The sequence below is a fragment of the Brienomyrus brachyistius genome, unplaced genomic scaffold (assembly GCF_023856365.1).
Source record: "Brienomyrus brachyistius isolate T26 unplaced genomic scaffold, BBRACH_0.4 scaffold65, whole genome shotgun sequence".
Lineage (NCBI taxonomy): Eukaryota > Metazoa > Chordata > Actinopteri > Osteoglossiformes > Mormyridae > Brienomyrus > Brienomyrus brachyistius.
In genome coordinates, this window is record NW_026042340.1 from 682,154 (window position 1) to 705,987 (window position 23,834).

At 46.0% G+C, this 23,834-nt stretch overlaps 1 protein-coding gene and 1 long non-coding RNA gene across 3 annotated transcripts in view; both read left to right on the plus strand.

Moving 5' to 3' along the window:
• Positions 1-23,834, plus strand: part of LOC125725331 (NACHT, LRR and PYD domains-containing protein 12-like) — a 322,258-nt gene that overhangs the window by 265,645 nt on the left and 32,779 nt on the right. The window contains exon 28 of the mRNA XM_049002175.1: positions 11,915-12,088. Coding sequence (XP_048858132.1) covers positions 11,915-12,088 — 174 coding nt within the window. The remainder of the gene's footprint in view (positions 1-11,914; positions 12,089-23,834) is intronic.
• LOC125725357 (uncharacterized) lies at positions 7,796-9,501 on the plus strand. Of its 2 annotated transcripts, XR_007387450.1 has the most exons (4): positions 7,796-7,897; positions 7,960-8,021; positions 8,146-8,269; positions 8,518-9,501. It is a non-coding gene; the product is annotated as an uncharacterized LOC125725357 (long non-coding RNA). The 2 variants fall into 2 exon arrangements; XR_007387449.1 differs by lacking the exon at positions 7,796-7,897 and having other exon boundaries at positions 7,912-8,021.

The following is a 23,834-nucleotide window of genomic DNA, read 5'->3' on the forward strand; positions in this document are numbered from 1 at the left end:
AGGGTAACGCGGAGCAGCCGGTGTCTGGGGGTCACAGGTGCACCAGCGTGATGATGGGTTGGTTTGAAAATTAAATAATTAAATGCTCATTAATGGTCGTTAATTCACAGTGACTTCAACAATTATTCAGATTAAAAGGTGAGCTTCAGTGAGTCGTGAAGGATCACTGTTACAGTTACATCTTTGCAGAGAAGCAGGCCCTAATCCCCTGAGAGGCGACCACTCCCTCTCCCTCACTTTATACAGCTAGTTACATGCAAATAGACGGCTGTAGAAAACAAGGTTTTGATTTTCTTTCTGCAGGCTGTCAGGCTGTAGAGTCACAGAAGAAGGCTGTTCTTCCCTGGCTTCAGCTCTGAGGTCAAACCCCTCACACCTGAGAGAGCTGGACCTGAGCTACAATCGTCCAGGAGACTCAGGAGTGAAGCTGCTCTCTGCTGTACTGGAGGATCCCAGCTGTAAACTACAGAAGCTGAAGTGAGTACAAAATATGCATTTTTACAAAAAAGATACTGGATACCAAGAAATCCCACAATGCATTTCAGCAGTTACATAATAAACAAACACAGACAGCTTCTGTTTTCTTCTCCTGCTTCCTTATATCCCACAATCTTATCAGCCCTCGATCCATGTTAGAAATAATTAAACAGTGAAGCAGGAAACATCCATTCAGTCATATCCATACAAATCCATACAAAACATTTGTGTAGGTTAGAAATGTTAACGGTACTGTTACAGTTAAACATGCTGTCATTAACATGTTATGGACAAAAATATAACGGACAGCAATCAGAATTGGACGATTGTTAAACATGGTTATTAATAAATTAATTGTTTTCTAAAAATCCTATATGTCATGGACCCTATTCTCTTTATTTGAATAGAGTGCTGCAGTGTACAAAGTGGATTTAAAATGGTTTAATTTTTTTAAGGATGAGCCGATGTGAACTCACTGAGAAATGCTGTGAGGCGCTGGCTTCAGCTCTCAGATCAAACTCCTCACCCCTGAGAGAGCTGGACCTGAGTGACAATGACCTGCAGGATTCAGGAGTGAAGCTGCTCTCTGCTGGACTGGGAGATTCACACTGTAAGCTGGAGATACTGAGGTCAGTATTACTGGGTATTCCACACTGTAAACTGGAGATACTGAGGTCAGTATTACTGGGTATTCCACATTGTAAACTGGAGATACTGAGGTCAGTATTACTGGGTATTCCACATTGTAAACTGGAGATACTGAGGTCAGTATTACTGGGTATTCCACACTGTAAACTGGAGATACTGAGGTCAGTATTACTGGGTATTCCACACTGTAATCTGGGGATACTGAGGTCAGTATTTACTCGGTATTCCACACTGTAAACTGGAGACACTGAGGTCAGTATTGCTGGGTATCCCACACTGTAACCTGGGGGTAGTGAGGTCAGTATTACTGGGTATCCCACACTGTAAACTGGAGATACTAAGGTAGAAAATAACTAATGATTTCAAAATAAAGCAGGAGTATCTAAGTCTAAAGGTCGAGTTAAAAAATAACATTAGACTCTAAGAGGAATGTAGAAAGGAAGATTGCATTAGAGGCTAAGGATGACATTAAACATTTCTTCCAATATTTTAACTCCAAAAGAGCTCTAAAAGCTGAAATCACTAATCTGCAGGATAGTAAGGGTCTTATAAATGAAATTGATATAGTAAATGAGTTTAATGATTATTTTACCTGGGTGTTCACAGTAGGGGACACAAGTAACTTACCACAATTTAGTACAAATACAGCATCATCTATAACCAATATACAGTCCCTCCACCATTATCGGCACCCCTTGTAAAAAATTGCAAAAAGTGTTAGAGAAAAATCCACCTTTTGGTGAAATAGCTTCATGTGAACACTGAAAACATGAGAAAAATGCAACCTTTCATTAAAATAAATTTATTCAAAGAAAAACAAATCCGTTTCCTCTGGGTACTCCGGTTTCCCCCACAGTCCAAAAACATGCTGAGGCTAATTGGAGTTGCTAAATTGCCCGTAGGTGTGCATGTGTGAGTGAATGGTGTGTGAGTGTGCCCTTTCTCATACTGTAAAAAATTAGGAAAAATACAAAATAAATTTATTCAAAGAAAAACGAATCCTTCATCAAGAAATAATTATTTAAAAAAAAAATCACATGTGCCACGATTATTGGCATCCCCGCATTTAATATTTTGCACAGCCTCTCTTTGCCAGTATAACAGCACTGAGTCTTCGCCTGTAACATTTTATAAGGTTGGAGAATACAGAGCAGGGCATCTGAGACCATTCCTCTTTACAGAATCTCTCCAGATCACCCAGGGTCCTCGGCCCTCTCTTGTGCACTCTCCTCTTCAGCTCAGCCCACAGGTTTTCAGTGGGGTTCAGATCAGGGGACTGAGATGACCATGGCAGAAGCTTGATTCTAGAACCATTTTTGAGTTGATTTGTACATGTACTTAGGATCACTGTCCAGCTGGAAGATCCAGTGACAGCCCAGTTTTAGTTTCCTGGCAGCAGCAGCCAAATTTTGATGTAAAATGTCCTGGTATTTCATGGAGTCCATAGTGCCATGTACCCTAACGAGGTTCATTTCATTATGTCCATCCTTCTGTTTATGCCAAACCCACCTTGAATGTTTATTAAAACATTAAAACAAAAAGCTCCATTTTTGTTTCATCAGACTATTGAATTTGATTCCGGTCAAAGTTTTTGTAATGTTTGAAATATGTCAGTCTGTGTGGAATGAATGTATCCATTATACAAGTTTCACCTCTTGAATGGAATTAGTGAAATAAATCAACTTTTTCAAGATATTCTAATTATATGACCAGCACCTGTATAAGATTCTAACAGGTCTGGATGCTGTTCAGCCAAATGGCTACTCGAATATTAGTTTAAATAATAGAACTTGTGGACATAGGTAGAAATTAGCAGGAGAGCATTTTAAAATGAATTTGAGGAAGCACTTCTTTACACAGCGTGTAGTTAGAGTATGGAATAGTCTTCCTGCTAGTGTAGTGCAAGCTAAAACCCTGGGTTCCTTTAAATCAGAGCTAGATAAGATTTTAACAACTCTGAGATATTAGTTAAGTTCTCCCCAAGCGAGCTTGATGGGCCGAACGGCCTCCTTTTCCAGGCAGGTTTGTAAGTTTCAGTTGTTGTCCACTTTTTAATTATTACCCTAACAGTACAAATGGGCATTTTAAGGTGAGTAGCTATTTTTCCCATTCCCTGATTTTTGAAGGTCAACACACATCTCCCTCATTTGGTCTGTGTTCTCTAATCTTTCCCATGTTGACGGATGACTAAGGGGATTTGGCCTTTGTGACACCTCATGTTTGTACCCCAGTTAACCAGGAAGTCATGGATTACAGGTTGAAGCTAAAAAAAGCTAAAAGCCAAAAACGATGCTTGTGAGATGGCAGACCACGCCATTGTAAACGCTTTTAGAAACTTGGAAAAACTTTTAGCATGTTAATGACACAGTATGTATGGGCACCATGTCCTTTGAAATATACATCGCGACAGAGTTTATCACCTTCCACCGTGCCCCATTCTTATCATATAGCACACAGTTCGAAAGCGTGTCAGGGAGGGTTGCTTGCTTAACTTTGGATGTTGTGCTGGTACTGCGGCTATTTTCATTTCGCTGGGAGCTGCACTTCTCCCACTCCGCTGCATGCCCTGCTTTAGGTGCTGGAATAAATTTGTCGTGCTGCTTATTTTTGGTTGCAAGAGTTTTTAAACAGACTTTGCAACGAGGACTTGTTTGGTCTATGTCCGACGGCGCAAAACCAAACCAATTCCATGTTACAGATGTAGTAACACCTTTCTTGGGCTGTGGGGGGAAACCAGAGTACTCGGAGGAAACCCCGTGACATCACGGGGAGAACATGCAAACTCCACACACATGTGACCCAGGCGGAGACTCGAACCCGGGTCCCAGAGGTGTGAGGCAACAGTGCTAACCACTGCACCACCATGCCTTCCTGGCAAGAGACCAACATGTGATTTCCGAGAAAGTGCCGGGCGATGCACGCTCAGTCCTACGGCTGAGCTCTGGTCACTGCTGTTTTCCCCCTTCCTTTATACTAAATTTGGAGTGTTACGCATGCAGGCAGGGGGCAAACTGGCTAGGCAAACCCCCCCCACCCCCCCTGAGGTGATGCGCTCTTTGTTCTCCAATTCCTGTCCAGGTGAGGCTGTTTTCACTTGCAGTTACGAAGCATTTTGGGCAAGGCTTTCTCTTTCCCCTTAAGAGATGTGATAAGTGTCCCTTTCCCCAGAGAAAGGCAAGATAGGTGTTCTAGCAGTTTTGTGAGAAACCAGTTATACAAGTGATCAATGAAAAAACATGTTAGTGCAGTTCAACTGTGGCACAACAATAATACGGGCGAATCACGGTGGGCGACGTGTTTGAATCTCGGGATGATTAGTCCATACACGATCAGAGTCAATCCATACCTCAGTCATCTCATAGGTATGTCTGCTAGGTGGAGTTGAAGGTGCTCCACCAATCTGGGAGTAGTGGAGCCAAGCAACCACAATTTCCCAAATCATTACAGTAACAGGAGGGCAGTGAACATTTTTTTTTTTTATTCTATGCTACGTGGGCGACGTGGCAAATTATCTGACCATATATGAGTCTTAATACAAATATTGTGGGCAGGTTTGGTCACCATACCTTAAAAAGGACATTGCTGCCTTGGAAAGGGCTCAACATAGGGCTACAGGAATGATTCCTGGTCTTAGAGAAATATCTTATGAGGAGAGGTTAGCTGAGCTGAATCTGTTCTGCACCAAACGCTCACAGAAAAATCCACTTTTAGGTTAATAAAATAAATCACCCCAAGATAAGGCTGCAGACTCGGCCAGGAGGGTCTCTACTGTGGGGCTGGAAACTCCTCTCCTGCTCGGACACGACGCTACTAAAGAGACCTCAGCAGGCTGGATTATTACAGTTTTTCTTATTTTCTTTCATGCAGCAGTAAACTCAAACTTCACATTTTCAAAACAGGTAACACACAGGTAACACACAGGCCCAAACAGTGGCACTCGTGGTCAAAGTGACACATCTTGTTTGCAAAAGGCTCTAACTGTGCTAAAACATTTAAAATATGAAACAAAAGCAAACTTTGCCTTCAAACAACACAACTTGCAAACAAGTGTATGAGCTTTTCCAATCAATGGAAAACACAATGGACTACAAAATACAAAATACAGCACTCAGTGCAAATCAGCACCATGGCTTGTCATTATGACATAGCTGTCATGCCAGTGCCACCTGTTATCTTTCTGCATAGACTGCGTCAAATTTGGCTTCTTGCAAAGAACTGGATCCAGAATCAGAAATGCTTTGATGTCAATTTTATTGATTCCATGACATTCGTTTTTTTCAAACTGTGGCTGAAAACAAATACTGTAAATATTACAGAAAGTAGATGTAATTTAGGTTTACATGTATCAGAGTATAATAAAATAAGAAAATAAAAATAAAATCTATTACAGTAAAAGAAATAGCCACCATTGATACTCAGTCTATTACAGCATAAGAAATAGCCATTATTGATACTCAGTCTATTACAGCATAAGAAAAAGCCACTATTGATACTCAGTCTATTACAGCATAAGAAATAGCCACCATTGATACTCAGTCTATTACAGCATAAGAAATAGCCACCATTGATACTCAGTCTATTACAGTATAAGAAATGGCCACTATTAATACTCAGTCTATTACAGTATAAGAAATAGCTACTATTGATACTCAGTCTCTCCTGTCTTGACGATGGGGCCACATGGCTTCATCCACATCACATTCAATATCCTCTCCTGCACTGAGGGAAAAACCTTCTTACATGCCTTATCCAACCACGACATTCCTCTGCACCTATTTCTTGGGCAGCAGCAGTCATTGCATTCAGGAAGGGCATCTGCTCATAGGGATGGTGATCATACACCTTCCACCTCCAAGCACTGAAGAACTCCTCTATGAGATTCAGAAATGGGGAATATGCTGGGAAGAACTGCATCATTATACGAGGGTGTACTGCAAACCACTCACTGACAAGGCGAGAGTGGTGGGACGCCACATTATCCCAGATAATGATGAGTGGCATGCCAGGCTTCAACAGCCCTCTACCCTCAGGTGGGATCAGCCTCTCATGAAGTGCATTCAGGAATGTTATGAAGCGTTCAGTATTGTATGGGCCAATAGTGGGGATATGGCATAGGACACCATCACTGGAGGTGGCAGCACACATGTTATGTTGTCGGCCCTCTGTCCTGGAACTGTGGAAGTGACCCTGTACCCAAAGAGCTTCCTTCCACGTCTCCTCACTTTACAGAGATTGAAGCGGCTTCATCAACATAAATGAAGACATGTTGTGTCCCCTCAGCTTCAAGCTCCATTATTCTCTATATAAATGCATGTGGCATTAGCCTGGCTGTTTGTTCAGGGTTAGATGCTGTAAGGTGTGTAGGGACTGTGATTATACGCTTAATGACTTTATAGGAATGTATGTGGCATTAGCCTGGCTGTTTGTTCAGGGTTAGATGCTGTAAGGTGTGTAGGGACTGTGATTATACGCGTAATGCCTTTATAGAAATGCATGTGGCATTATTCTGGCTGTTTGTTCAGGGTTAGATGCTGTAAGGGGTGTAGGGACTGTGATTATACGCTTAATGCCTTTATAGAAATGTATGTGGCATTAGCCTGGCTGTTTGTTCAGGGTTAGATGCTGTAAGGTGTGTAGGGACTGTGATTATACGCTTAATGACTTTATTGGAATGTATGTGGCATTAGCCTGGCTGTTTGTTCAGGGTTAGATGCTGTAAGGTGTATAGGGACTGTGATTATACACGTAATGCCTTTATAGAAATGCATGTGGCATTATTCTGGCTGTTTGTTCAGGGTTAGATGCTGTAAGGAGTGTAGGCACTGTGATTATACGCTTAATGCCTTTATAGAAATGCATGTGGCAGCAGGATGTTAATTTTATTTAAGGTTGTAATTTGTTCCATGGATATATATTCTATCATTAGATTAGTCCAGTGATTACAGTGAGTGTGTTTTTGGATTTCCAGCTTTGAAGAATTGTTTTTATGGCGATAGTTGGAGAAATAAGTATACAGTCGAACCCTGGTTTTCGAGTGTTTTACAAGACTAGTAAATTTTTTAAATAAATTTTAATAAACAATAAACGAGTGAGGTCTTGCAATAAGAGTATTACGTATACTCTCCTCATCTCCACTCTCGTCTCCCTCACATCATCCACGATTCTTTTCAAAGGTAAAGTGCCCGTTAATTTGTTTTATGTATTTTTACTTTATATTTTGTATTAATCATTTTTATATAAATATTTCTGGGTTGTGGAACGAATCATCTGAGTTTCCACTATTTCTAATGGGAAAATGATTTACGAGTGCTTTGGATTATGAGCACGTTTCCAGAAAGAATTATGCCTGCAATCCGATGTTTAACTATATGGTATTTTATTCAGTGTCGACTGTGAGCAGGTATACAGGCCAACATAACATGCAGATTATTATCTGTGACACCCATGGTGCACTGTGAGCAGGTATACAGGCCCACAGAGCATGCAGATAATTATCTGTGACACCCATGGTGCACTGTGAGCAGGTATACAGGCCCACAGAGCATGCAGATAATTATCTGTGATACCCATGGTGCACTGTGAGCAGGTATACAGGCCCACATAGCATGCAGATAATTATCTGTGACACCCATAGTGCACTGTGAGCAGGTATGCAGACCCACATACCATGCAGATAATTATCTGTGACACCCATGGTGCACTGTGAGCAGGTATACTGGCCCACATAGCATGCAGATAATCATCTGTGACACCCATGGTGCACTGTGAGCAGGTATACAGGCCCACAGAGCATGCAGATAATTATCTGTGATACCCATGGTGCACTGTGAGCAGGTATACAGGCCCACATAGCATGCAGATAATTATCTGTGACACCCATGGTGCACTGTGAGCAGGTATGCAGACCCACATACCATGCAGATAATTATCTGTGACACCCATGGTGCACTGTGAGCAGGTATACTGGCCCACATAGCATGCAGATAATCATCTATGACACCCATGGTGCACTGTGAGCAGGTATACAGGCCCACATAGCATGCAGATAATTATCTGTGACACCCATGGTGCACTGTGAGCAGGTATACAGGCCCACATAGCATGCAGATAATTATCTGTGACACCCATGGTGCACTGTGAGCAGGTATGTAGACCCACATACCATGCAGATAATTATCTGTGACACCCATGGTGCACTATGAGCAGGTATACTGGCCCACATAGCATGCAGATAATCATCTGTGACACCCATGGTACACTGTGAGCAGGTATACTGGCCCACATAGCATGCAGATAATTATCTGTGACACCCATGGTGCACTGTGAGCAGGTATGCAGACCCATATACCATGCAGATAATTATCTGTGACACCCATGGTGAACTGTGAGCAGGTATACAGGCCCACATAGCATGCAGATAATCATCTGTGACACCCGTGGTGCACTGTGAGCAGGTATACTGGCCCACATAGCATGCAGATAATCATCTGTGACACCCATGGTGCACTGTGAGCAGGTATACTGGCCCACATAGCATGCAGATAATTATGGGCGCTTTTCTACCGCACAAAGTACGGTACTTTCAGTATGGTACTTTTGCTTTTCCATTGACTTCCGGTAGAGTATCAAAAGTTCCAGTACAAGTCTGACAGCCTGGGGGAGAAGTTGATACCCAAGTACCGGATATTTCCAGTGTGAAATGAAATGGACCATCCTGATCAGCAAAATCCCAGGCATCTTCTGACAGTGAGAATATTGTGGGTTTTTTCCGGTTTATTGTGTAGTTTGATAGATTTGAAAAGATATTAATAAAATTCAAATTTCATATATTGAGGGTTGAGGGTTTTGTACAAACAGCAAGATATCATCTGCATAGAGTAATTTTGTTTTCAGTTATTGGTATGAATTCCATTTATTTTACTGTTCTGTTGTATTGGTGCCAGAAGTGTTTCTATGAAGATGGCAAACAGTGAAGGAGAGAGTGGGCATGCAGGCCGTATTCCCCGTCGGAGTGTGAATGCAGGTGATGTCATCCCATGTGTGACACTGTAGCTTTGGGTGAAGTGTGCAGTATTTTAACCCAGTGGGTGGACAACTCTCCAAAGCCAAATCTATGTAATGTATTAAAGAGAAATGTCCACCTGACTGTCAGATGCCGTTTCTGCATTTAATGATGTAATCATGGTTTTAGTATGGGTATGCTGAGCAGTACTGACTAAATTAAATAATCTATGGATGTTGTCTTAGGCATGTCTTGTCCTGATGAAGTCTGTCTGATCAGGATGGATTATAGTAGGAATGACTGTCTGTAACCGAGTGGTGAGAGCTTTTGTGATGTTTTCAAGTCTGTATTCATTAGTGGCAGGTAATTGGAGGGTTGTGTTGGGTCTTTGTCAGGATTCAATAACACTGTAATGACCGGTAACTGGAGGGCTGTGTTCGGTCTTTATCAGGATTCAATAACACTGTAATGACCGGTAACTGGAGGGCTGTGTTGGGTCTTTATCAGGTCTCAATAACACTGTAATGGTCGGTAACTGGAGGGATGTGTTCGGTCTTTATCAGGATTCATTAACACTGTAATGACCGGTAACTGGAGGGCTGTGTTGGGTCTTTATCAGGTCTCAATAACACTGTAATGGTCGGTAACTGGAGGGATGTGTTCGGTCTTTATCAGGATTCAATAACACTGTAATGACCGGTAACTGGAGGGCTGTGTTCGGTCTTTATCAGGATTCAATAACACTGTAATGACCGGTAACTGGAGGGCTGTGTTGGGTCTTTATCAGGTCTCAATAACACTGTAATGGTCGGTAACTGGAGGGCTGTGTTGGGTCTTTATCAGGATTCAATAACACTGTAATGACCGATAACTGGAGGGCTGTGTTGGGTCTTTATCAGGATTCAATAACACTGTAATGGCCGGTAACTGGAGGGCTGTGTTCGGTCTTTATCAGGATTCAATAACACTGTAATGACCGGTAACTGGAGGGCTGTGTTGGGTCTTTATCACGTCTCAATAACACTGTAATGATCGGTAACTGGAGGGCTGTGTTGGGTCTTTATCAGGTCTCAATAACACTGTAATGGTCGGTAACTGGAGGGATGTGTTGGGTCTTTATCACGTCTCAATAACACTGTAATGATCGGTAACTGGAGGGCTGTGTTGGGTCTTTATCAGGTCTCAATAACACTGTAATGGTCGGTAACTGGAGGGATGTGTTCGGTCTTTATCAGGATTCAATAACACTGTAATGACCGGTAACTGGAGGGCTGTGTTCGGTCTTTATCAGGATTCAATAACACTGTAATGACCGGTAACTGGAGGGCTGTGTTGGGTCTTTATCAGGTCTCAATAACACTGTAATGGTCGGTAACTGGAGGGATGTGTTCGGTCTTTATCAGGATTCAATAACACTGTAATGACCGGTAACTGGAGGGCTGTGTTGGGTCTTTATCAGGTCTCAATAACACTGTAATGGTCGGTAACTGGAGGGATGTGTTCGGTCTTTATCAGGATTCAATAACACTGTAATGACCGGTAACTGGAGGGCTGTGTTCGGTCTTTATCAGGATTCAATAACACTGTAATGACCGGTAACTGGAGGGCTGTGTTGGGTCTTTATCAGGTCTCAATAACACTGTAATGGTCGGTAACTGGAGGGCTGTGTTGGGTCTTTATCAGGATTCAATAACACTGTAATGACCGATAACTGGAGGGCTGTGTTGGGTCTTTATCAGGTCTCAATAACACTGTAATGGCCGGTAACTGGAGGGCTGTGTTGGGTCTTTATCAGGATTCAATAACACTGTAATGACCGGTAACTGGAGGGCTGTGTTGGGTCTTTATCAGGTCTCAATAACACTGTAATGATCGGTAACTGGAGGGCTGTGTTGGGTCTTTATCAGGTCTCAATAACACTGTAATGGTCGGTAACTGGAGGGATGTGTTCGGTCTTTATCAGGATTCAATAACACTGTAATGACCGGTAACTGGAGGGCTGTGTTCAGTCTTTATCAGGATTCAATAACACTGTAATGACCGGTAACTGGAGGGCTGTGTTGGGTCTTTATCAGGTCTCAATAACACTGTAATGATCGGTAACTGGAGGGCTGTGTTGGGTCTTTATCAGGTCTCAATAACACTGTAATGGTCGGTAACTGGAGGGATGTGTTCGGTCTTTATCAGGATTCAATAACACTGTAATGACCGGTAACTGGAGGGCTGTGTTCGGTCTTTATCAGGATTCAATAACACTGTAATGACCGGTAACTGGAGGGCTGTGTTGGGTCTTTATCAGGTCTCAATAACACTGTAATGGTCGGTAACTGGAGGGCTGTGTTGGGTCTTTATCAGGATTCAATAACACTGTAATGACCGGTAACTGGAGGGCTGTGTTGGGTCTTTATCAGGTCTCAATAACACTGTAATGACCGGTAACTGGAGGGCTGTGTTCGGTCTTTATCAGGATTCAATAACACTGTAATGACCGGTAACTGGAGGGCTGTGTTGGGTCTTTATCAGGTCTCAATAACACTGTAATGATCGGTAACTGGAGGGCTGTGTTGGGTCTTTATCAGGTCTCAATAACACTGTAATGGCCGGTAACTGGAGGGCTGTGTTCGGTCTTTATCAGGATTCAATAACACTGTAATGACCGGTAACTGGAGGGCTGTGTTGGGTCTTTATCAGGTCTCAATAAAACTGTAATGGCCGATACTTAAAAGTAATGCTTGTAATAGTGAGAGGATATTATTTATTGGGGAGTTTTTGTCTGTCACTCTGCAGGATGTCAGGCTGTAGAGTAACAGAAGAAGGCTGTTCTTCCCTGGCTTCAGCTCTGAGGTCAAACCCCTCACACCTGAGAGAGCTGGATCTGAGCTACAATCACCCAGGAGACTCAGGAGTGAAGCTGCTCTCTGCTGTACTGGAGGATCCCAGCTGTAAACTGGAGAAGCTGAAGTGAGTACAGAGTGTGTGTCTGACACGCTACAGATACTTATGCATGTATGTGAAGAAGGGGCACCAATAAATAAATGGATACAGCAGTACTATTGTTAGGATTCGCGGGTGCAGATGGGCAGGCTGGCGGGTAGGAGGCAGGGAAGGATGAGGCAGGGGGAATACGGGGAAAATTGGGGATTTTTTAACGGGGAGACGGTTACGGGAGGAACAGGACATCACTAGCATCATACTAACATCAATGACGGCCATCGGACAGGGCGAGATGTGGACTGATATAGAAAAAGACATGGCAAAATAACAGGGTACAGCTGGGCACGATTGGGGAAACACACGTGGATAATCAGGGGGCGTGGCACACACGAGGATCGGACGAGCTGGGCATGACAACTATGTCATTCTGCTTCTGCTGTAGTGTGGACCACTGTGGAGAGTGCAGGACCAGACCAGGTGTACAGAGATGTAAGTGTGTTTTCATGTTTTTATTAATATTGTGTTTAGGTAAGTTTCTGTGTGTCATTTTAGACAACATCCAAATGAGAAAAACAAAACATCAATATCATCACCAAAAACACTATCAATTCATTTAATCGTTTAAAAAAATATTTTGTACAAATATATAGCTGCTCATATCTTTGTGTTTGTGTGGGAGTGTAAGATGGTTGAAATATATTCTGATGTAGTCTGATCTTTAATTTCCCAAAAACAGAATCCTTTGCATTTGTTCTTTTTGCACATGCAAAAATTGAGCCCTGCACATTTTTGGGTTTCCCCCATTTAACACACCTGATTCAACTCCTGGGGTGGCATGGTGGTGCAGTGGTTAGCACTGTTGCTGCGTCACACCTCTGGGACTCGGGTTCGAGTATCCGCCCGGGTCACATGTGTGGAGTTTGCATGTTCTCCTCATGCCGTCATGGGGTTTCCTCCGGGTACTCCGGTTTCCCCCCACAGTCCAAAAACATGCTGAGGCTAATTGGAGTTGCTAAATTGCCCGTAGGTGTGCATGTGTGAGTGACTGGTGTGTGAGTGTGCCCTGCGATGGGCTGGCCCCCCATCCTGGGTTGTTCCCTGCCTCGTGCCCATTGCTTCTGGGATAGGCTCCGGGCCCCCCGCGACCCAGTAGGATTAGCGGTTTGGAAAATGGATGGATTCAACTCCTTGTGCTAATTACCACACAGCTCTTGAGCCAAATCCTTTATGTTGAAACAGGGAAAGAACTAAGCTACACAAGGCTCCGGCTCCGCAGGACTGGGTTTGGGCACCCCTGCTTTAGGCAGAACAAACAGGAGGGACATGTTGATGTTCACTGGCCAATCCGGTAGTGTCCCTCTCATAAATTTTTATGAGTTGGCCAATCATGTGGGGTTTCGCTCATGAATATTAATAGAATTTCCCGACCCACGGTGCTAAAAGAAACTTGCGACCGGGACTCACTGGATGTGCGGTGGAAAATATCGAATTTCAATTCGGCACCCATGTTAACAGATTAGAGCGGTCACGTGCCTGCGCGAGATTTTCTGGTTCACGCCTCGAGGGAGCAGCGCCGCGTCTAGAGTCACGCGTGTGGTAAGCGGTTCTCTATGGGAGCGCACTGCATTCATCTGAAAAACAATCAATTCTGTTTTTCCGAATTAATGAGATAACCATTCTGGTGTTCATGATGCCCGATCTGTGTAGTTTAATCCGCTTTTGTTGATGGTTTGTAGACACCTATTCCGCCCCGCTTGACACTGCAGTCTTTCTCCCGGATCAGTAGATACATTGAGACACGCTTCACGGAAATAAGCCGATGCATGTGAAATGTATTCAGACCGGCTTTGCTGTGACTAAAGACCATGTCAGACAATCGCTGCAAATACTGGATCCTCATGGAGCGCAACTCCGGCGCCGGAATCGTCTTCAGAGGCGTTTGTATCAGAATCCAGATCTAAACCTTTATTAAATATCACTTTAAATGTGTAATAATATTACTTAAATATTCTGTTATTGATGGCCATTTTCAAAGCTAAACTCCCTGTAGAAAGACTGGCTTTAGCGGGCAGAAGGAAAGACACTGACTTTTATTATTAATATCTGGTGGTTTTGTGGTAAATATGCTTGTGATGAATATGTCTGATGAATGTCGCCGCTTTGTAATTTTATTTACCCGTAATTAAGCTGTTAGTTTAGCTCGCGCCGCATTTTGGCGGCTCTTCCCGCCGGCGTCGCGCGCCGTCCGACATTTCCTGAGCTATTTCATAAACTTCGGTTCCCGCTTCGTTCGGGGAAGCTGCGCTGTTTTTATATTGTACAGAAACATGAAGTACAGGCGGCCTGATGGTATTAATAATTCTTCCTCCTGCCTACAGACTCCTGCCAGCTGACGCTGGACCCCAACACAGCAAACAGAGACCTGTCTCTGTCAGGGGGGAACAGGAAGGTGACACGGGGGGCAGAGCAGCCATATCCTGATTATCCAGAGAGATTTGACTGCATACATCAAGTTCTGTGCAGAGAGAGTCTGACTGGCCGCTGTTACTGGGAAGCTGAATGGGATGGAAGATATGGGGCCTGGATAGGAGTGACTTATAAAGGGATCGGGAGGAAAGGAGGGAGTGACTGTGGGCTTGGACGCAATGACAAGTCATGGAGTCTGGACTGTGATCCTAAACTTTACTCCGTCTGTCACAATAATAAATGGACTGACATACCCATACGGCCCTCAGGCTCCCACAGAGTAGGAGTGTATCTGGACTGGGGGGCTGGTGCTCTGTCCTTCTACAGAGTCTCCTCTGATGGACTGACCCTCCTGCACAGATTCACCTCCTTATTCACTGAGCCCCTCTATCCAGGGTTTTTTGTTTATCCAGACTCCTCAGTGTCGCTGTGACATGTTGCTGGTTCTCCTGGCAAAATTTCTGCTTTTTAACCTTTATAATCCTTTTTACTCGAAAATGTATGTTTGACAAAAATAAATGCCTGTGTTCAGCAAGCTGAATAAACATGAAAAATTACAGTTTTTCTCTCTGACTAAAATATAACTAAATGTAATCCTGATGGGGGGGGGGGCTTTCCCCCTCCCCTGTATATGTACATTTTATATATTTATTCCTATTTACTGTATTTACTCCCTGTACAATGGCAATAAAGGCTTTCTGTTCTGTCCTATTAATGTCCTGGTTCAGCGTCACCCAAAGCATAACTGAGTGACATAATGAAACCAGTCGGGTGGATTAAGTTAAATTCACTTTATTACTAACACAATGACACTCAATCAATGTATATAATAACAATTTAACTGGAGATTGTAAAAGGTCTGGTTACGCCCTTGTCAGACAGAAGGGGCGGGTGCCCAGCCACCCTTACCCCCACCCCACTGTAAGAGGTCTGGTTACGCCCCCGCCAAACATAAGGGGCAGGGGCTCTAACCCTAACCCTTACTCCCCGCCCACCCCACTCTAAAAGTTCTGGCTGCACCCCCATGGGACAGATGGGGCAGGTCCTCAGGCACCCTTACCACCCCCACCCCACTGTAAATAGTCTGGTTACGCCCCTGTCGGACAGAAGGGGCAGGTGCCCAGGTACCCTTACCACCCCCACCCCACTGTAAATGGTCTGGTTACGCCCTCGTCGGCAGAGGTGGAAATTTCAGGTCCCGAAAATAAAATCCAGTCCAAGATTTTGATTCAACCAACCAGTTGAGCATAAAGAGTCGCAGTCACAGAGTACTCAGCTGGTTGGTTGAAGAAAAATCTTGGACTGGATTTTTACTTTCTGGATCTGAAATTTCGACTTCTGCTCATCAGACAGAAGGGGCAGGAGCCCAGGCACCCTTAACCCGTCCCACCCCACTGGAAAAGCTCTGGTTACGCCCCCGTCAGGCAGGAGGAGCAGGTGCTCAGGCACCCTAACCCCCGCCCCACCCCACTGTAAAAGGTCTGGTTACACCCCCATTGAACAGAAGGGGCAGGTGCTCATGCAACCTTACCTCCCCCACCCCAATATAAAACGTCTGCTTAGCAGACTGCATAGCTAATCTTAATGTTAAATGTTAAACGACTTCCGGGCGACTTCAAGGAGATTCTGGTCTACCATCCGGTGTCTCAGGGAGGGAAAGCGGTGCAACATCAACACTGTTTATGGCTCTGGATGCTGTGGGGCTGTCCTGGTTCACACGCATCTGCAGCATCACATGGACATTGGGGGCAATGCCCCTGGACTGGCAGAGCGGGGTGGTGGTCCCCCTCTTTAAGAAAGGGGACTGGAGGGTATGCTCCAACTATAGGGGGATCACACTCCTCAGTCTCCCTGGTAAGGTCTATTCTGGGGTTCTGGAGAGGAGGGTCTGTCGGATAGTCGAACCTCAGATTCAGGAGGAGCAGTGTAGTTGTTGCCCTGGCCATGGAACAGTGGACCAGCTCTATACTCTCAGCAGGGTCTTGGAGGGTTCATGGGAGTTTTCCCAACCAGTCTAAATGTGTTTTGTGGACTTGGAGAAGGCATTCGACTATGTCCTTCGGGAATCCTATAGGGAGTGCTCTGGGAGTATAGGGTGCCGGGCTTCCGTATAAGGGTTGTTCGGCCCCTGTATGACCGGTGTCAGAGCTTGGTCCACATGGGCGGCAATAAGTCGGACTCGTTTCCGGTGAGGGTTGGACAATGTCAGGGCTGCCCTTTGTTACCGATTCTTTTCATAGCTTTTATGGACAGAATTTCTAGGCACAGCCAGGGAGTTGAGGGTGTCCGGTTTGGTGAGCTCAGGATTAGGTCTCTGTTTTTTGCAGATGATGTGGTGATGTTGGCTTCATCGGACAATGACTTTCAGCTCTCACTGGGACAGTTCGCAGCCGAGTGTGAAGCGGCTGGGATGAGAATCAGCACCTCCAAATCCGAGACCATGGTCCTCAACCGGAAAAGGGTAGAATGGCTCTCTGGATCGGGGAGGGGGTCCTCCCCCAAGTGAAGGAGTTTAAGTATCTCGGAGTTTTGTTCACGAGTAAGGGAAGGATGGAACGGGAAATCGACAGGTGGATCGGTGTGGCATCAGCAGTGATGCGGACGCTGCATCGGTCTATCATGGTGAAGAAAGAGCTGAGCCAAAAGGCAAAGCTCTCGATTTACCAGTCGATCTATGTTCCTACCCTCACCTATGGTCATGAGCTGTGGGTAGTGACCGCAAGAACGAGATCGCGAGTACAAGCGGCTGAAATGAGTTTCCTCCGCAGGATGGCTGAGCTCAGTCATTCGGGAGAGACTCAGAATAGAGCTGCTGCTCCTCCACATTGAGAGGAGCCAGATCAGGTGGCTCGGGCATCTGCTTAGGATGCCTCCCGGACGCCTCCCTGGTGAGGTGTTCTGGGCATGTCCTACTGGGACGAGGCCCCTGGAAAGACCCAGGATACACTGGAGGGACTATGTCTCTCAGCTGACCTAGAAACGCCTCGGGATTCCCCCGGAGGAGCTGGATGAAGTGGTCAGGGAGAAGGAAGTCTGTGTTTCCCTCCTGAGACTGCTGCCCCCGCGACCCGACCTCGGATAAGCGGAGGATAATGGGTGGGCTGGATGGATGGGTCGAACCGATTCATAAGTCTGAATGAATCGATTCTTTAAATTATTTTAAAACATTTTTAAAACTGATCTTTGGCTATTCAACATCCAAAAGCATCCCCTGCGATTTCGGATTTATTTTTCATGTTTCGTCTGTGCTTGTCTTATTACTTTTACATTCATTCTTTTGTTCGTCACTTTTGCATTCGTAGACTTCCTTCTGGTGCCGAGAACACCCAAACGGCCGAGTACCTGGTCGTCGTGAGACACGGTTGCTGTATAAGTGAAGAGAGATATGGTCTCTAACTCGGTGACTCCAAAAAAACAGAAAACCCACACTTTGTATAGGTGTTCAAATATGCCCACACTTTGGGGTGGCCTGCATATACATGCCCTGAATTTTTTTGGCCTGCTGGATGCTCCCCTATGGGCGTACTGTGGGCACACTGTGGGGTGTACTGCGGCCACATTGTACACACTATGGGATGTACTGTGGGCACATTGGGCATACTTTGGGCAAACTGTGGGCCTACTGGGGGGACATTGGAAGGGAAGAAAGCTGTGAAGCCACAGTGCTCCAGTGTCCCCGTGGGCATGCTCTGTGGGTAATAAAATAATACAATTAGTTCGGTCTTATACTGCCAGTATACCACAATATTATTATTAAGGCGTATGCAGAATATTTGCACTTATTGAAAGTAGCAGTAATAAACTACAAGTAATATGTTTCAAACACTTACATCTGTTCACAGACGGGTTAAAAGAAAAAATGAAGAAAACGTATTTAAAATTGAATACAAAACTGAGTATGTGGATTGAGTACTAAATATATTTTTTTATTAAACAGAACAATGAGCACATAGTATTACATACATAAATCAGTGTCATTTGGCTCCTTTCCCCATCCCGGTCCCTAGCATTCCACAGCCATGTTTTTAGCTGAAGATTCCACCTCTGAGGCTGTGGCTTGGCTACTTTTGAAAGTACTTTTGAAAGAACTGAAATGCTAATGTAAAAAAAAACAAAAAAGAGGCAAAAGAGTGCAAAGTATATACTTGTATTTTCCCTGCTGTCAGGTAGTTTCCCAGGGCTTTGTTGTTGAGAGAGAGAGAGAGAGAGAGAGAGAGAAAGAGAGAGAGTGCTGCAGTTGATTGAGCTAGAGAACAGCCTTGAATGATCACAGTAAGTGAATGAGTGAAATAATTTATAAATAACATGGTGAGTCAGTGTTTTTCCTCATTTGTAAAACTTTTTGTTTTTGTAATTTCTACTTCTTCAGATTCCAGAAACAGAAATGCGTAAAAGTAAGTTTTAGCTCCTAGTTTAGATCATGTGGTTCAATAGTTCTTGGAACTTTTTGGACGAAAAGGGCTTTACGGTAAGTTAAAATGAAGTTGCAAAAGCTCTAGTCTAGTTGAGACACAGGTGGAGCCTTTAAACTAGCTTTGGAACAGAATGTAAGATCAAGTTATAAGTTAAATTAAGTTAACTTGCCAGGCTGATCTGTCTTTATGAAATATCATCATGCCTTTATTTTCTAGTGTAATCTGAAACACCAAAACTTGTATACTGTATTTCCTAGTCACAAAATATTCTGTAATTTGGCCTTTACAGTTAAATTCAAGCTTTGATTTTGTTCCCCTTCTTAGGGTCTAATTGCATATGAACATTCCATACTGCACCTATGACTGCTCTGCAGACCAGCATCTCCTCAAAGGCCATCTTTTGGCCAGAGTCCCGCCAACACAACTGCTGGGCCAGTGGGGTGGTTAGTATACGCACAAGGATGCGTCTTGTGTTGGCAGATGGGTTGGGACCCCCAATTGTTGCCAGATACTTTACCTAAATTGTGGTAATAATATATTAGTGTATTCACAAGACAGCAAGAAACTATAATGGAAAATGTAATAAATTTGTGATGAAACATGGCATAGAATACAGGCGTACTGCACAATAAAGTTAGCTAGAGAAAAGAAAATGTTATTAAGAAAATCATGAGAAATTACTGTACAGATACCGTTTACATCGTCTATTTAAAAGATGAATCGTGTCTGTGAGCACCTACTGTACATCAATATTGTTTTATGTGATACGAAACACTATAGGTAGATGTTATACAAATGACCAACACTACACATCAAAAATAAAAAGATAATGTAAAAAAAATTCATAACGATTGGTGAGACGAAATGCTTGTGCGGAGATGATTAGTTTCATTTTAGAAAGTGACTTTCCAGTAAATGTACAGGAACATATATACTTCAGGTAGCCTAAATCATTACATCTGCGCATCAATATAGTTGGGTGTATATAAATGAACGTTTAATACTATACCTTATATTTAAATATAGCCTACATTTAGCCGATCAAGCGAATACTGACAAGAACGGCGTATTTAACTTTCATTGTGGTTATCAACAACTCAAAATGCGGTTAAATTGAATGCGGTTAAGTACATTAACGTAAAATTTTACTCACAGGGAGTGTCTTTACATGGAGCTATCAAGGGATGATCAATATTTTTTAAATTAGCTTTCGCTGTCGCTTTCTCTCCTAACGGTCATTCTGATTCGAAAGACCTGCCTCGAGATCGCGAGCTTCCCGCTGCACTCAAACGCCCAGCGCGTGTCCCCATCCATCCAGCTTCTGTACCCGCGTGTCCTATTCAGGGTCGCTGGGGGCTCGGAGCCTATCGCAGAAGCTACGACAGAGAGTTTTAGATTACGATAATAACAATAATAATAATCACCAACAATAACAATTATTATTGATGTTGCTGTTGACAATAATAAATTGTTAATAATAATTCGTTTAATTAATCACTTATAATAATTAATAATAATTACATGCCTTGGTGACTCTGTGCAGTTCTGGGGTTGTCAAACAAAATTGCTGCAGGCCCTGCCTGGGCTTACTCACAGGGGGCCTGTGTGGGTTTACTGTGGGCCAGCCCAACTGTGCAAACCTACATAGGGGCCCCAAAGGGTAAAACCCGAGTGGGCTAACCAGCATGGACCCAATTTGGGATTAGTGTGGGTTTGCCCTGCCCACACTGGCAGACAGTAAACCCACACCTGCCCATGCGGGGCCCAAATGGGCATGTTTGCTGGGTCAGACTGGTAATCTGGCAGATGTGGGAGGAATGGCCCCTTTGATATTGGAACAAGCCATTAGACTGGGGGTTACAAGTTCCAAAATAGGTTACCAATATTGTAAATCAGGTGTAGGGAATGTGATCGTCACCCTTCCCCCACCCATCAAGTGGATGCATCCATCCTTGTGCAACGTTAGGGGTCGGGTGGGAAATAAAACAGAAAAAAGTATTTTTATTAGCTAGCAATCGAAAATACAGTTAGATAATGTCCCAAAAAAGAGAAAACGTGGAACAGAAAATCTCGAGGCTGATACTGCAAGATGTTTTAACAAATTAATTAATTTCAGTTATTTATAAGTCAAGTAATGTAATGTCACGATTAAGTAGCGATCGCACTGGTTAAGCGGCAGATCACTCAGGCGGGAGAGCGAGCAAAGGAGCAGGCAGGCAAAGCATGGGGTAAACTGGGGATTTATTCAGACGATGGGGACCAGGATACATCAGACGTCGACGAACATCAATGACAGACAAAGGAAACAGGCAAGACCAGGACTTAAAATAGGACAGGACTAATCAAAGTAATCGGACACAGCAGGAGACGATCAGGGAAGCACACGTGGATAATCAGGGGGGCGTGGCACACACGAGGAGCGGACGAGCCGGGCATGACAGAACCCCCCCCCCAAAGGCGCGCTTCACCGGGTGCGCCTAGGAGGAGGTGACGGACGGGACGAGACCGGGGAACCAGGATCTGGAAGACAAGTAAAAAAACCATTAACGAGGCACTGGGAACAAGACGGACAGACAAAACTGACATAGCGGAAGGAGCCAGGACAAGACGTGACACAAGACAGGAAAGGCAGACAACCAGATCAGAAAGGGGGACACGGAGGGAAGAGGTGAGACAAAAGGACCGGGAGTGAACGAAGGGAACAACGGGGAACGAGGAGAAAAAAGCGGAGGAAACACAGGAGGGACAAAGGCAGGAGGAGCAAACAAAGGGGGGACTAGGGCAGGAGAGCAGGGAGAGAAGGCGGGGGAATAAAGGGGAGCCGGGAGGCAGCCGGAGGGGCCACAGGCGGCCGGAGCAGGAGGGGACCTCGGCGGGGCAGAGGAGGCAGGGCGAGGGACCGACGTAGGGGCCGAGGAGGGAGCAGGGGGGAGCACCAGGGAAGGGGACAAGGGAGCAGGAGGGGACCCTGGCGAGGGCAAGGAGAGGGGGGGAGCCGCAGCAGGCGGCGACGTCCTCCGACGCGCAGGAGCGGGTGGACCCGCAGGGGACAGAGGAGCCGCCGTCGGGGAGCCCGCAGGCGACCGACCAGGCACCGGAGTGGGGAGTGAGGCAGGGCGACGAGGCCGCGGAGGGGGACCCGCAGGCGACAGCCGACCCGGAGGGCCAGGACCCGTAGGCGCCGACCGAGCCCCAGCACAGGCAAAGGAGGGCGAGCCAGGGGGCAGGGCGGGTGGGACCCCAGCCCTGCGTCTGTGTCCCCGCCCCTTACGGGACACAGACATTATGACCCTAGGTCGGGGTCGAGTTCGCCGGGGTGAGGGCGTAGGAGTCACAGGGGGAGAAGGGACTGGAGTGGGGCCAGGGACTGGAGCTGCAGGTTGCTGCAGAGGGGGCGCCTGCCCGGGAGCTGCAGGCAGGGAGAGCGCCTCGGGTGTGGGCGCTGGAGCTGCAGGCAGGGAGAGCGCCTTGGGCGTGGGCGCTGAAGCTGCAGGCAGAGGGGGCTGCGCAGGCGATGGCGGCTGCGCAGGCGGCAGCGGCGGCTGCACAGGCGTTGGAGCCGCAGGAGGCAGCGGAGGCGGCTGCTCGGAAGCGGGGTCCGCAGGCTGAGGGAGCGCCTGCTCGGAAACGGGGTCTGCAGGCTGAGGGAGCACCTGCTCGGAAGCGGGGTCCGCAGGCTGAGGCGGCTGCACGGGAGCGGGGTCCGCAGCTCTCCGGAGCGGGATCAGCCTCCGGAGATCCTCTGCCAATCTCTCAAGGTCGCTAACAGTCGAGGCGGGAGAGAACGCGGCGAAATCCCGCCCCAGCTGCGCGGCAAGCTGTTCCCCCTCCTGGGAGCCCCGTGTGGCCGGTTCCCCCATCACCCTCCAATAAAGTCCCTGGAGGATGAATAACCGCTTGGCGAGGGCCAGGGGCTCATCCGGGACGTCCAGCTGGGGCGCAGCGCCGGTGGGAGCTAGAGGCAAATGGGCGCCTCCGGAGCTGCGGTTGCCGACAGCGGGACTGGCAGGTCTTGTGCCAGCGAAACTGGCGTGGCCCCTTTAAGACGCCGGGGCACACGTGGGATGGCGTCTCGCACCGCTCTCCTCGCTCCCCAATTTGCCAGCCGCTCGGGCCGGTAATCCTACCGCTCGAGGGGCGGCAGCTGTTCCGCGGGGAAGGGCTCCAGGTCCAGGAATACGAAGGGCTCGTCCTCCTCCTCGTCCTCACTCGGAGCCCAGAGCCTAGCCAGGGAGCAGGGTCCCAGACCAAGTGGTCCCAGGTCTGGACCCAGGACGAGCTCCTCCTCCTCTCCCTCCAGAGGGAGCCAGGGGCTGGAGAGCGAGCAGGCGCCCAGATAGATCGGCTCCACCGGGACATTCTTCCTCCTCTGTCTCTTCTTTTTCTTCTTGAGGTCTGTCATTCTGTCACGATTAAGTAGCGATCACGCTGGTTAAGCGGCTGATCGCTCAGGCGGGAGAGCGGGCAAAGGAGCAGGCAGGAAAAGCACGGGGTAAACTGGGGATTTATTCAGACGACAGGGACCAGGATACATCAGACGACAACGAACATCAATGACAGACAAGGGAAACAGGCAAGACCAGGATTTAAAATAGGATAGGACTAATCAAAGTAATCCGACACAGCAGGAGACGATCAGGGAAGCACACTTGCATAGCTTATGTTATAAATAACCTGATATTGCGCAGCGTATGTTGGCCCGCCATCCTGGCTTCATGTCACTGATGACAGTCGGCCTGTGGCTGCTCCGCAGGTAGGGGGTCAATGGCTGTTTAACAGTATCGGGCCGCATATTAAGTCCGTATATCATGTTGCGCGAAACAGCATGACACCAATCTATGTCCATTACATTAGTATCGAGCCAAATACTGTATTGCACTTGTTTGCCGCAT